This window comes from Mizuhopecten yessoensis, unplaced genomic scaffold (assembly GCF_002113885.1).
Source record: "Mizuhopecten yessoensis strain PY_sf001 unplaced genomic scaffold, ASM211388v2 scaffold716177, whole genome shotgun sequence".
Taxonomy (NCBI): domain Eukaryota; kingdom Metazoa; phylum Mollusca; class Bivalvia; order Pectinida; family Pectinidae; genus Mizuhopecten; species Mizuhopecten yessoensis.
The window spans coordinates 166,658-181,808 of record NW_018479986.1 but is presented as its reverse complement, the minus strand read 5'-3'; the positions used below and the strand labels follow the sequence as shown (position 1 = coordinate 181,808).

Here is a 15,151-nt window from a genome sequence, read left to right as displayed (position 1 = left end):
AAAATTTGTGTTTAAAAAGTAGAAACATTTATTACAAATCAAGACGCATGTTCACTCAAGAAGCCAGTGCAGTCAAAACACCTTTTTTTGAAAATCAAAAATGCATTAAAATATGTATTATACTGCCAATTTTAGGATCAAAAATCTACGAAATTGTTCAACGAAAGAGTTATCTATATACGTGTATGACTAAGGGTTACTAAGAATTACTTAACGAGATAGCGTTATCGAGATTGCAATATCAGTTGTCCTTTGAATGCCCTCGAGGTCATCAGTCATTATATTACGACTTCGTCGTAACAGATTGAAGTATACCGTTTAGTTCAGAGGACCTGTACTGTATCCAGCATGTTATTTGCCGTAATACTTTGTGTACTGCTCTTTGCGGGTCATTCACACGGTAAGGTGCCTCATAACAAATAACTTTATTGACCATTTAAAATACTTAAATATATAGTTATTATAGGAGATGTTAATTGGGGTTCGTCCCGTTGTCTGTCCGTCTGTCTAATTGGGTTCCTTGCAATAAGTCTCCTAATCACGGTTGGATGTTATTCAATTTTTGCTCAAACATTCCTATTGGCATGCGTCAGGCTAAAAAGTAAGTTTGTAACTTCGATATTCGGTGTGTCCATATTTACTCATAAAATATAAGGCCACAAACTTTGGATTGATTAATTGGTTTTATTGCAGTTCTCCATTAACAACGGTTTGATTTTAAATAATTTGTATTTTATTAATTTAATTTTCGTTTACCTGACTTTACGTTACCTGTCTTGTTCAAGTCTTTTGAACTTCCAGGTAGCTGCCCGGCGGGATATCTAGTGGAAGGGGAGTTTTGTTTCTTCTTCAGTGAAATAACTGGTACCTGGGCCGAGGCAAACGTAAGTGCTCTGTATTAATAATTATGTTCATGTATTTGTCTGTGTAACATGTATCATATTATCATATTATCTATAAATCAAAATTGAAAGAAAACATATGTTGTAGCATTTATGCTTAGTTAACTCGTTCCCTAATCTCCTTTGTCATGACGTTTTATTTTATAGGATCATTTTTTTTATTAATTAAAAAACAGTCATGTGACCTCTTCCATTATGTTGCAAGATGTCTAAAGAGGCCATTTCTGAAGCTGTTCATTGAAGGGATTTCTTTGTTATTTAAACCAGCGTTACGAGACCACTAGATTGAGACGTTTTCACGTAATAACTAATGTTAAGTGTCAAATAAATATAATAAATAGAGTCCTAAAAGGACAATACAATTAAAAAAAAGCCGATTTTCAAACTCGACACGAGCAGACCATACGCTGTGGTATATGTTGTAAGATCGTTTACTTATTTCAAATTCCAGGTGACATCGATACTCCTTTCCACCATGAATATAATTACATGAATAGGGTTTAGTTTAGGGGAGGACTGGTTGGAAATACACAATTAACTGACACGATTCCTATAATTTGGCACACCATGAAAATTGTAAGATTGCAAATCGATGATTTGAAACCCCTTAAATGGCCTGCTGCACAGCGATTTGTTCAACCAGTTAAACTATTTTATACATTAATGAGACAACGCAAGTTAAATCAATTGCATCTAGGATGAAATGAGTTAATATGTTATTTTGTAGAGCTACTGCAGGACCTTCAATGCTGTGCTATTCGAGCCGAATACTGAGGATCGTCAAACTGCGTTGGCCAAAGCCTTGCAACATGTATCAGGTGAGGACATGTTCGGATAAGTCCATAGCTACATAATCTCTCCATACAGTTAAAGCGCACTTTGTGTTATTCAAATAATAATGAAACTTTATTCCTTTGAAATTTAATATTTTCTTGTTTTGGTTGTACACCTGCTGTAAAATTTATAAAAGTGCAAATAATCATGCTGTATTGTAGTGTAATACTTAAACATTAAAAGTATTGAAAACAAGTTCTAAATTTGTAATACGCCACGGTTGGGATAATGTAAAATATGAAATACAGCAAATACGAAGTCGCAATGATAATACCACCACAGGAACTTAATGGGAGATTAAAATGACCTCAAATATAACTTCCATCATTATTTTAATCAAAGCTGTCATCAATGACAACACAATCAACAATAACAACAAGCATGATAGTATTTTGATTGGTCTGCAATAAGTTTACTTGTGGGTATGTTTTGTAGGACCAAATGGCAGAGAGTTTTTCATAGGAGGTAGCGATTTTTTTATCGAAAACCAGTGGATCTGGTCAACGGAGCAAAATCCGATAACCATCTCCCACTGGAGCCCCGGTAACCCTAGCGACAGTAACATAGGAGAGGACTGTATGGCAGTGGTAAAAGCAGGGCAGTGGAATGACATCGCGTGCGACCGCAAACTGGAGTTTATTTGCGAAAGAGGGTAAGTGTTTATTGATTTAAATGTGAGGTATAATATACACGAATTTGTTATGCGCGTGCTTTACTCTCTCTCTCTATATATATATATTTAGCGATTAATAGTTTTAAATGTCCATGTGACGGTAAACATATAAGTAAAACAAAACACGAACACTATATTTAAGGCTGTCCTTAGGTAAATTATGTCCATGCAATAATTTTAAGCCAGAAAAAAAGTTTCTTAAATATCACGCCAACCCATGGGGGAATAAAGAAACAGTTAAGCGTTTAAAGTATTTCCAAATGATAAATTAAAATAATATCATTTCCAAAGCTCGTTTATAATATCCATTGCAAACACTGCAAACATATGGGAATTCCGTGTTCTATTTATATATCTTTAGGTCAAGAATAGTTATGCAACTTATATCTGATATTGCATAATATTGAGATGACATAGCAATATAAAATATTCTATTGGATTAAAGTTACTGCTGTTGACAAGGCATTCATATTTCATTCTGAGACTTTGAAGGAAAGGGTAAGATCGATAGTGAATAAGTCTTGATTTTGACTCATGGGCCTGTACAGAATCATGTAACCATTCTCATGCTCAAGCATGGATTTAGTGTTCAAACTAACATTCTTCTGACTTGCTTCTTATTGAAAATCATTAAACAGAATTCAGTGTAAATATTGAATAACGTATTTGGCTTTGAGCCTCTTCACAAGTCCTCCATATAATTCACAAATACGATTTATTTTGTTTTGTTACCAAAACACGAAAATGGGCTTGAGCACAGAGTCTGATATTGACACAAGAATGGTCTCATGGATTCGGGTCCTATAAAAGGCATCACCAGAGTGTAAATAATAATAACATGTTTTAACAGAATGCTTCTCTTTACAAACACGCTATGATATCGGTCACTGTACTGAGCGTACTGGTGTATGACGCAAGTTTACTTCTCGTATATATTCATCCAAGATTGAATATCTGCCTTTTGTTTTGCATGGATTTTTGGAGTATCAATTTATCAATGAGCTAATCTGTAATCAACTGCAAATGCTATCAAATAACTCAAAACAGTTTCAACTTGTCTGTGATGGCATATTCACGAGTCCACCGATTAAAAACAAATTTTCACTTTAATATTTTCTAAAACCAAAACGTTCTCTTGACACGAAAATCTTCTGCAAACCTTTGAAAAATGTCATGAAAAAGTTAAAATCTCTTCAAGGAACAGCTTATGGATGGTAAAAAGCTTCGTTTTATGTCATTGATAAAAATCAAATTAATCTCGAGGCTTCAATTTCGTGCTGACATATTCCAAGGCTGCAGATAAGATATCTGTATCCAGGGGAAGCCGTTTGAAAACGAAGATGCGCAAATTAGAGCATTGAAATGATTGTAAGTAAATATCTCTTATTTTACAGGGCATTTGGGAGCGGGGACATAATTGGATAAACTCGGATGTCAGAAAAACAATTGTTGTGTGAAGGCAAGCAACAATATCATATTTCTGATCAATGATATATATACCGGCAATTCAGCACAGTTATCTGCCTTTAAATCATGGTGGAAATTAATATTAATGGTTATTGATATTAGCACTGTCTAATAAACGGTGCTTCAGTAAAAAAATATATTATGAAGAATAATATCATATTTCTGATCAGGGATACTTAAACCGGCAATACAGCACATTTCTTTGCTATTTATTTTTGGTGGATTGAAACTTCTTTACTATTATTGTTTATTGATAATAATGGCTATTAATATATTAAAACCTTTTAATATACCGTGCTTCAGTAATAAATATGTTTAATAAAGAATGACGAAAGAGCTGTATGATGAAGTGTAATTATTTGTTAGCGTACTTTTTCTATTACTAAATTTTATGGGTGCAATCATAATTATGTGTGTGTCATACTATCACCTTTAAAGATACAAATTGATGGATTCTGCTAGTGGAGCTCTTAGTTCCCCGAGAAATGCCGTACCCTGAACATCCATAGTAATTATTTTGAGTAGTATGTAATATACACACTTTACTTTTAATTTAAAATTAACCAGTAATCGTCTTGGTTTTTTAATTCATTTAATTTAGGAGTTTGACCAATTTTATAGTTGCTCTAACAAGTGTGTCTTATTTAAATTATGCAACGTTAACAAACGTATTAGATACATTCTGATACTCACAGAAAATATAACTGGCGCTGTGATGACAGCATTCACAGAAGGATTTAACGGTATTTTTGGACTCCACGATTAATATGTATGTTACCGATTTGCGTCCATACTGGCATGAACATTGAAAGATATCTTCAGTCCATATGATTATTTACATCCTATTTTTTGTTTCCATTTCTCTACAAAAGGTAGATATTTAGGTATTCCCTTCTATATCTGAAATTTAAGTGTTTGTGTCGTCAAGATTCACGGAACAGCCTAACGTCACCGAAACGTTTGCTTCGAACGGTTGCCTAACGCTATTCGAAGCAACAGGAGAATCTTCAAAATAACGCTGATCAATCTTCTGGTAAAGTTTAAAATTGAACTTGCAGTGGATACAGTTTAAACGTAAATGTGAGATACACAAATGCCTCCTCAAACCGTGATGGTTAGCTCTAATAAATATTAGTATTTCTTTAATGTAAACAACTATGAAACTAGTATCGTTGGTTAGTTTGCATGTCTTGTTAGAATGGAATAATAACTGACCCAATATAAATACACAATGTAAGTATTTTATCTGTACTTAAATAAAGGACCATAGATCTTATTCCGAACAAAAGTAAGTTGTTCACTCTATTATTTTATAATCTCAGAAGATTATTTTTTATATTTGAAAATTACCTCGTCCAGTTTGACTCCAATTCTAACGTGATGGTACATGAAATGAAACACATTAAAAGAAAACAAATTTAAGTTAGGAACTGGAACATTTATAATTTTACTGTTTTAAACAATAGATACATTCAGCTTTCTTTTTGTAGTTATTCTATACATAAGCGGTGCGTGCATCTATAAAACAGTCCATTAAGTAAAGTCCGATTCAATTCATTGGTAAGCAGGACATTTTACCTTAAACAGAACACTTAATCGAATATTGCGTGTTTTCCCACATCAGTCAACGTAAGGTTATACAAAAACCCAGTACATTCGGATTGAAGCTAGATATTTCCGAGCCGCTGTGGAGCGAATGTCTGCTTTATTGAGTGTCAGTAAAATTTATCCGTTCATACTACATCGATTTGGATTAATCCAGCTTTCACTCCCACACTTCCAACTCCCATTTGTCAAACTGAAACTGATCTGTATTTGCGTAGAATCACAATAATCCTAATCTCGAAACTGATTACAAATTTGAAAAGTCTGTGTGAAGTCACCATCTATTGCTTTGTTTAAACTTTAATGCTCGTGTGTAAGATTAAGTATCTTTTATCATTTCAAATAGGTTACCTGACGAACTAGGTTAACATAACACACTATTGTTCCTCATCAGATAAAATATTACTGACCCTCTTACATTTGTAATACAAGATACAAACAACTTTATTTAATTTCGCATACAGTTAAACCAAGAACATCAGCTCTTGAGAGCTATCATTGCGACAAACATATGTAAAATAACAATAACACATTATGTTACAAGTAAAGGGAGATAATCACATTTATAGGTAAAAAGCAATTAAAATAATTAATGCAGAAAAAGAAAGTATGATATCCCACGTTTCTAGGTGATTGGGAGTCCCCTTCCTATCAAGGCCCCCGGGATATGACACTTTTGATACAATAAATATACCAAAACAAGTGTTCCTTGAAAAGCCATAAATGTGATCACATATGTAACTAGTATTCAGATTAAGGTAATGAAGACATAGTTAATAGTGACAGAATACTTGTATATCACACAATTATTACTTCGGACTTAGGATTAAAACACAATCAAGTGGAATATGCATACAATGCTAACATAGCAAGCATAAAAATTGACAGAATATACACAAATATAATGTGAAATTAAAAAAAGACATTGGTTATTTAGATATATATCAGTGAATAATGACATCACCTGTATAAGACTAATTACGAGAGTCCTACAGATAAATATTGAGGAATCGCTATATACAATATCAGTTTAAAATAAATACAATTTATTTGGAAAGATGCAACCAACGTTCTCCCAGATAAGAAAGGCAATGGGATCTGTCCGCATGCTGGGACATACCAAATTCCTTAACATGGAAGTTGTTATTTCCTGCTTAACATTCAGCATTTAGAGTAATGACAACAACCGGCCCACTCACTGTTAGTAAAATATAGGGTTACTGTGTTGGGTGCCTTCGGCATGGTATTTCAGTGAGGTATCGCTCTAAAGTCGACATCAGAACAATTCTATCGTAGGGAGGCAAATACATCAATATTCATTGCCTCAAATATACAAACAAATACACTCATACATAAAACACACGAAAGCACGTCTATTAGTGATGTTAGCTGTTGATAGGACGTTAAAACAGGTGTCAACAATCATTAGGCTTGGTTCGGTTTGCTTGTTTGTGTTTTACGCCCTATTAACAGGTGGAGGAAAACCAGGAGAAAAATAGAACTACCGGCCTACGAACCGGCGACCAAGTGGTGGAGGGCAAGTGGTAGCAGAATGTTAGGCGCTTTAACCACCTAGCCACCGCAACAAACAATCAATCAGCCTATCAGCAATACCACATAGTACATTATTCATCTGACATAAGGTTATTTGATGACAGACCATGTAATTGAGGTTGCTGTTAGTGAGTAAAGGCGTCACCTTCATAAGGTGTTGGCAGGCAAGGCATGATTTCCATTTTTCCAACGACTCTGCTACGGTTTTTGTCTATTTTTTTTTATTATTATTCATTGAAAATAAAAGGGTAAGGACAGTAAACGTATATCCTATGTTTATTAATCGAACTTGTAGAAATGTCTTATTAAAATACAATGTCTCACTAAATATATTAAAGTTGCCACATGAATGTACAATACGGATTACCGATGTAGGCTATGCCTCTACTTCCATGAATTGTTAACCCTTACACTGATTCACAGGGTTAATAACTGTATCAATGTGACGCGTGAACAGCCTGTTAGCCTCTCGGATACCTGAATTCAGTGACCCATGCGTCGTCGAAAGGAAGTCAACATCCGTAGCCTCAACGGCAAATTACAGGATAGGCTTGTTGTCCTTGGCAACAAGGGGCGTGGCTAGAGTACGAAGATACTCTACTGTCGATCCTACCCGGATGTAGGAGTACGACCCCCTGAACTGTCGGTTTGAGACCCACGAGGTTTTTAGGATTGGATCGGGTTCCGAGATAGTTTGGTCGTTGAGAAATTGTCTCAACACCGTGGTAAGCACATTCGCTATGACGTCATTATGAATTGTTTCTATCTGTTTGCCTTCCTCTCCGCATAGCCAAACGTCTAGTGTATTGGGGTTGGCTGCCAGGGAGTTGAATGTGTACACACATTTAGCACAACTGCGTAAATTCGTGTTTTATTCAATAGTGTTGTTTCTCCAGACAAGTTTCAGTTCGGCCCAAAAAATTAACCTAGAACACTTCCATCGACCAGGAAACTGAAATGGTTAGAGCGCTAGGTATAATAAACTTAAATACGAGGTTCGAATTTCGGTCAAGCTTTGCTGAATTATTCCACACAAGTCATTGTTGATGATAATATCTTATTCATTTCATCTTCATTAGTTTTCATAAAAGTCCTGCAAGGTTTGGTTTTCTTTTCAGAAATTATTTATCAAAGCTATAGTCACATAGGAAAACAGTTTCCTATACTATGCTATGGCTTCTGTCAGTGGTACAGGGATCGTTCAGTATTATCTGTTTTGAGCTAAAGTTGTAACTCTGTAACGTTACAAAGGGTATTATTGACGCTTGCCACCCTTTTAATTTGTAACACTCTTTCTGATTGGATATCCTGCCGGGGGCTTTATTTCTATAGACCCCCGCTCTGCCGAGGTCTATAAAAGCACGCGCGAGGGGAGATAACTCAAACAAGAATCTCTCTTCGTTACAAGAAATATGCCGTCCGACACACACAAGCGTTCGAGGTTTGCCAGTAAATTAACAGAATGAAATCTCCTACAAGCAACCTAAAACGACAGCAAATTCAACGAAACAGGCTTGCCGAAAACGTGTCCGGTAGGGGCTTTTTTGGCAGCTGTCAAGTACAACTCAAACTCACAAAGTGTCTTATTAGTTCGCAGAAAAAAAGTAATAAAAGATTTTTAGGGTGACCCATTCTCTGGGTTAGGGGGCGGGGGATAAGTTCGAAATGGGCGCAATGGTAATACCAGTATGGTGCTGTAAAAGGTGTACGTTTTCGGCTTTCTGCAAATACGTATAATATTTAAAACGACAGATTCCTTCTTCTTTAATATCACTGATGAGCTGTATGATGCAGCGAATTCATTTTTGGCATACGATATCTGTATTCGTTTAAGACGCTTTCATAACCTCAAGACAAGATTACTATCGGGTGCGTTCCAAGTTGCGATATTGTAAACCTAAAATTGTGTTAATATTCATCAGAGTATTGTTCACAGTATGGTGTTTTGTAGACAGCGAAATCGCAATCTTAGGATAAGATAATCGTGATTACGCTGTAACTCAATAAAAATAATCATGCATTTTGTAGAAATGTTGACGATCGAGTACACAGGTGAGCACAGGTGAGAGCTACCTTACGTTAAGGGGAACTCTCGTGATGGGTTTACTTCTACCCTGGGTAGACAAAACAATCACAAACCGAGGTAAATCAAAATAGTGACATTTTAACATTTTCTTTATAGCCCAAATGAAACATTTATCGCGTGATACCTGCTATATAATGTCATATTACTTCTTCACAGTATGTCATACTGTGAAATCAGATATTTTCGTGGGGCGAAAAATTCAATTCGTGGTTTCCAGCAAAACACTATTTGGTTGAAACATGGATTCGTATATCACGAGTACCCACTCATACGGTGAATTGCTTTATGACACATTTGTAATTACTTCGTGGACCTATGAATTCGTAGAAGTAGATTACCCACGAAATCAACCAAATTAAATACCCAACGAAAATTAGTGACTTCACAGTATACCACTAACAGCTTACTCTTGATGACTAACTTGTCCTGTATTAATCCGTTGTCAATGAGACCGAAAACAGACGACAATTCATTAACTGAAACGTTGCTAAGGATGAAGAAAATAAAAAAACAAAAACACTCGACATCCTTTTTTAACACAAATTATAAAAATATTTCCCTAAAGCTCAGTGTTTTGTTGTGATAAAGAGTAAACCAAATGCTACTGGCAGCTAACGTACTCGTCCTCTGTCGGATCGCAGTCGATGAGATCGAAAGCCTCCGCCAATTCGTTTACTGGGCCTTTACAATGGATCCAAGTTGCCCCCAACTCTACCGTCGCTTGGTCTTCTGCTTCGCCATCGTCACCAAACGGTACAGAGTGAATTCTGCCGCTAATTCTATAATATACATAGAAGCGTAATGCAAGGTAGTCCCTTTATGCTAAATAAAAGTATACTAGCTACAAAAAAGAAACTCTCATAGTAAAGAAACAGTTAAATACCACAATCTGGATTGCCAAAGTTTACCCTTTTGCGTAGAGGCATGGGTTATAATACACAAATTTTACAGATTTTAAAAAAATGAAAGTATCCTCTTTTTATTGTACTTATAATCAAGAGAATTTACGCACATGCTCTTCTATTTCAACAGTAGCTCAGACTATATGGATTTTCAATTTCGTGTATCTGAGCACCTTCGATGAGTCCTAAAGGGACGAAACAGCTGAATAATGCAGTGTAATACCTTTTGGTTTACTGTATATATTATCAAGAATTATGGTGAATTCACCTGTGTGTGTTACGTTCACAATTTGGCAGAACTGTAAAAGGCACATTTTATCTTAGACCAATTTATTCAAAATAGTAAAACAAATACCCATTTCATCACAAGAGTACAACAAAAACAAAGTGTATCCCGAACCAGTTCAAAATGTCAGTATCCGGCATGTCCACCGTAACACATGTAGCAGTAATACACGGACTTCACCCATGAAACATGCATCCAACAATATTGTTGATAGTTCCCCAGGAATGCCGTGTTAGATGCACCTTCGATGACCGTGTCAGGTGTTCTCCTTACCAAGGTTGGGTGTGTGTTATGGTTCTTGTGTATTTCCGTAAATTGTGCTATATTATTGATATTGACTTATTCAAAAATTGACAGATTTCATCAATGAAAGTTTCTCAGTGTGATTTGATGATATACAGTTTGAGAATCGGACTTTGTCATTTCTCAATGCTCAATATGTGTGGAGCGAGATCCAGTATGGGGAATTCCGATATTGGACAATGTAAAGGTAAATACACCTTGTTTATTACCTGTGTCACACTAGGGATTATACTGTCGATGAATGAATGGTCAATCAGGCATGACGGAGATGTAAGTGGAACATGCACGCTTGGTTGGGCGATACTATTGGAATTTGTTAACATGCAAAGTACAGTTACAAATTTTATGACTTGGAACAAACTAATTGCTTCCTACTATGGGGGTATTGAAGATTTGAAAACTACATTATTCAATTTACCCGCTGGATTCCCGCTCTGTTCTTGGAACATACGTTGTATATACAATGATTTGAGGAAATATCCATACACTTACTATTGCAACCACTACTGTGTGTCTAAGAAACATGGCTATCTTCTACTATCTCCAGTGGAGATATTGATATTACAGGTCACCGACCAAAACGTGCAGACCGTCCAAATGACTATAGAAACGGTGGTGTAGCAACTAAAATAAAGTCGACGAAATGACTTAGAACAACATGTCATTGAGGTGCTCGGTATAAAGGTCAATTTTAAAAACTCCAAACCATTGAAAATGTTTACAGACCCCAAAGTTGCGATATGAAACTATGGTTGAACAATTATGAAACCTTTATTGGAAACTGTGTGAATGGAAATCAGGAGCTGATAATAATGAAACTTTTTAAATGTAAACATTTTAAATGAAGGGTCAATATCTGTCTCCGTCAAATTATTTTGGTTTAAATTATTATTTAGGGCTTTTACGCACCTTCCTCTCTGTTTCAACAGTACATTTCTGGCCCCTGGCGTCACCAATTCAGTGTTACTGTATTACTAAATGTATTAGCACAGAGAACTAGAGACGTCACCGACAGGAGGGAAAATCGACGTTTTCTCGTGCTGTCAACAATAGCCTAACGTAATATAACAGGCTTCTTGGCACTTTGGTTCTGACTTACAATCTTGTACAGCTTCTCAGCTTTTAGAATAGTGCTTGACTTTTACTGACGCTATGATGGCGGCAAATAATTAAGGAAAGGTTTTCTATTTTGGTCCGGTTATGGATAGAATTGCATAGATGGCGAATTACATTGCTTTTCTGTTAATGTTTTATAAATATTTACTTATAAGTCGGATAAGAGGACAAAATATTTACTTTAAAAACTTGATAACGTGTGATTGGTTCATTTTAATGTTGATTTAATGGCACGATATATGATAAGGCTATAAGATGATAGCTCTAATGTGCTGTAACAATGGTAACTGGGTGAATTTCAGTGTACACAGTGAAAAAAAAGAAATGGTTACTAGCGATCGTAGTAGTTCAAAATTGTAAACTATCAAGGTAGAAAATTATGAGAAGTTTTTTTACAAAACCAATACGATTTTTCTATGTGACGTTTCGATGACTAATACGAAAAGTACGCTGTCACCTTCATAAGACAAATGACCAGTGGAGCGTATGCACACAAAGGTGTAACATGTGAACGAGGTGTCCACCAAATCAAGTCAATTCGGCTACGCTGTAAGCATTTTTCACATTTTGCACCTTTGTATGCATACGCTTCATTGGTCTTTTGTCTGACAGCGTACATATCGTACTAGTCATCGAAACGTCACATAGAAAATCTTTTGATTGTGTGAAAAGAAATGATCATAATCCATATTAACCAACCCGAAGAAATTGTTTAGATGTATTTATATGTTGGTATGTTTTTATAAACATAAAAAACCACAGCAGTATACAATTTTCTCATTATAACTATACCATGGCATATATTCAACATATTTAACATCTGTTTTAGTTTTACACTAATCCGTTTATTAGGAACATTTTCAAATCATGGTTCAGAAAATGGTCACACGATGCTCCAAATGAAAAACAATGTATAAATCATAATGTAAGAATATATATATACACGATTAATTTGCTACTGAGAGCATGGAATCAAAATACATCGAATATGGCCAAGCTGCTTTCAGATGGATAACATAGATTCACATTAATCGTGTTACCATACGCCCATCATTATGACTAATGATTATAGGATTGTCACTTGGAGAATTAATTAAAAATAAAACCAAACATCGGTCGGTCATCTGTCAAATAATAGATATAATTTCAATTATGGCATTTATAACGAGTAAAATAAAATATAAATGGAAATATATGTGTTCGATAGGCATGTCGCAGTAAATATTATATTTCAGTTTTGATTTAGAATTCGAAGTACAAAACAGGTTTAAAAAATAGAGAGAACCCAATACGCATCTACATAGTACGAAGCAGGACATGTAATATAGGAATGTCAATTGCAGAATTAAAATAAATCTAAAATCAGTCTGTCATATGTTCAATAATAGATACAATTTTAATAACTGCATTTACAATGAGTATAATTCATAATTAAATAGAAATAATCTTATTAGAATAAATGAATATTACAGCTAAATTGCTGCCAATGTATAATATTGATATACAACATCGTCAATAATTAATTTAATGCCAGCATTCATATTTCATAAAACATGGCGCAGCATTCATTGTATTTCAGTGTTAAATGGCAATCTGTATCAAAATTTCGAAAGAAATCGATATGTATCTACATATTATGACGCGGAACATATGGTTCAAAACTTCTGGTCCATAATTAACATATCACATTCGGTGCAACAGGTTGTTTAAATAATTTCATTTCAATACACAGTTACACTAATTTTTTTCTTTTTAAAGAACCATGATAGCATGGTGGTAAGCATGATACATAACTTTGTTAGCAATCGTGTGCCAAAAAGTCTTTAGATAACGTATCTTATCATGATTAAGTGGTAAATACCAGAACCCTGTTCACTAAACCGTTCTCATGTTTAAGCATGAAATTCATAGCTAACAACCAAGTTTCTTTTTACTTGCTAATTCCATGTAACCAAATGCTAGTTGTAACTATTTTAAACTGAATTCGATTTCAAGTTTTTGCAACGTTCTTCCATAGTTTGAGTATAGGAATTGTTTGGCCTCCCTTGTTTCCCTTTCCCATCAGCTGTCTAGTAGATTGCCTCTCTAATTTTTATTTTCTGGGTTCTTTTTGGTTATAACCTCCCCTCATCCCCCTCACCATCTCCTATTGTCTACTAGAAATTTCCTTTTTGTTGTGCTCCTGTCTAGAGAGTGTTCTCAGATTGTCCTTAGATACCACAATTGGCCATCAGATCTTATAAATGGTCCCCAAACACCTTTTTACAAACACTCTATTTTGTCTTTATATCCATGAACTATGGAGGTAGGCATGCTCAGCCATAGGCATAAGTTAATCGAATCGGGATGAAATCAATACGTACAAAAATGTATGTGCACTCCAAACATGGTTACACCAAACCATTTCAGAGGAGTTACTGCATTTAATCCAACCATGACGGACAGACGGGCCACATACAATAATATTCCCTGTTTCACAGAAAGCAGAGAATGGACAAAAAAAATATAACTATTGCAATTTTGTATAGATCAAACCTCGCTTGATATTGATATGATTTATTTACATATTTATAAAAATGACACAAACAAAACAACAGTGATCTGAATGTAAACAGGGTTGGACCAGGATTCGATCCTTTGACCACAAACATCTATACTGTCGCTCCGACCAACTCAGCTACCTGGTCAACCGATGTGCATTACGCCAAAAAGTAAGGGGAGGTTTTAACGAAAAAATAGCAGTGGAATTACTTTGTGGTGGTTTTTTTTTGCAGTGGGACAGGGATCCATAACATAATATAACAAGAATATTTCATGCCAATAGGTTTAGGATAGGGACATTCTACCGAGGGGTTTTAAAAGCCTCGGGTTTTGCCAAATTTGAAAAATCCTGATGATGGAATTTCCCTATCCTACACCTTTGGATATGAAAGAGAATTTTTCTCTTATTATAACTACCAGAACTACCATATGCATATATGTAGCGTACATGATGTAAACATGCTTAGCCAACAATCGTTTCAAAGTTATGGCGCAACTAGAGATCCCAGAGGGATATTGGCGCCCACCAGCGTTCCATGTTTATAAGTTTTATGTCAGGCCAATATTTTCTCTTCTTTTCTTTTATCTGTTTGATAAAGTCATGTTAACAGTAAATGCACATTGAGATAACTTTTGATCTTAACTTCATAGTGCTGTGTATAAACGACATTCAGATATCAGACAACTGTGCGTATGTTAAGCATTCAGGTTTTACAAAGTGTATCCAAAACGAGGCTCCAATAAGTCCTCCGGAGCTGCTCTCTATGATTTCTATAGCCACCATTTATGCATCAATGTATATTTCAGAAACCAAATCAGCGATGCGTGCCCGGTTTATAATATGTAGATATAAAAATCTCCATCCGCTACGAACACCATCAG

At 35.3% G+C, this 15,151-nt stretch overlaps 1 protein-coding gene across 1 annotated transcript; it reads left to right on the top strand.

Annotated features, from left to right (window-relative positions):
* Positions 1-298: 298 nt before the first annotated feature.
* Positions 299-9,885, top strand: LOC110441955 (perlucin-like). The gene is made up of 6 exons (XM_021485278.1): positions 299-400; positions 802-884; positions 1,630-1,720; positions 2,172-2,386; positions 9,335-9,394; positions 9,733-9,885. Exons 1-6 carry the CDS (start codon positions 349-351, stop codon positions 9,883-9,885), a joined length of 654 nt encoding a protein of 217 aa, XP_021340953.1. The 5' UTR covers positions 299-348.
* Positions 9,886-15,151: the final 5,266 nt, after the last annotated feature.

What these genes read in the sequence shown, in the direction of transcription:
- LOC110441955 (XM_021485278.1), top strand. Translation starts at nt 349, where the DNA reads ATGTTATTTGCCGTAATACTTTGTGTACTGCTCTTTGCGGGTCATTCA. An exon ending in TGGAGTTTATTTGCGAAAGA is followed by an intron (nt 2,387 to 9,334) that starts GGGTAAGTGTTT and finishes AATTCGTGGTTT; the next exon opens with CCAGCAAAACACTATTTGGT. An exon ending in CACGAGTACCCACTCATACG is followed by an intron (nt 9,395 to 9,732) that starts GTGAATTGCTTT and finishes TGCTACTGGCAG; the next exon opens with CTAACGTACTCGTCCTCTGT.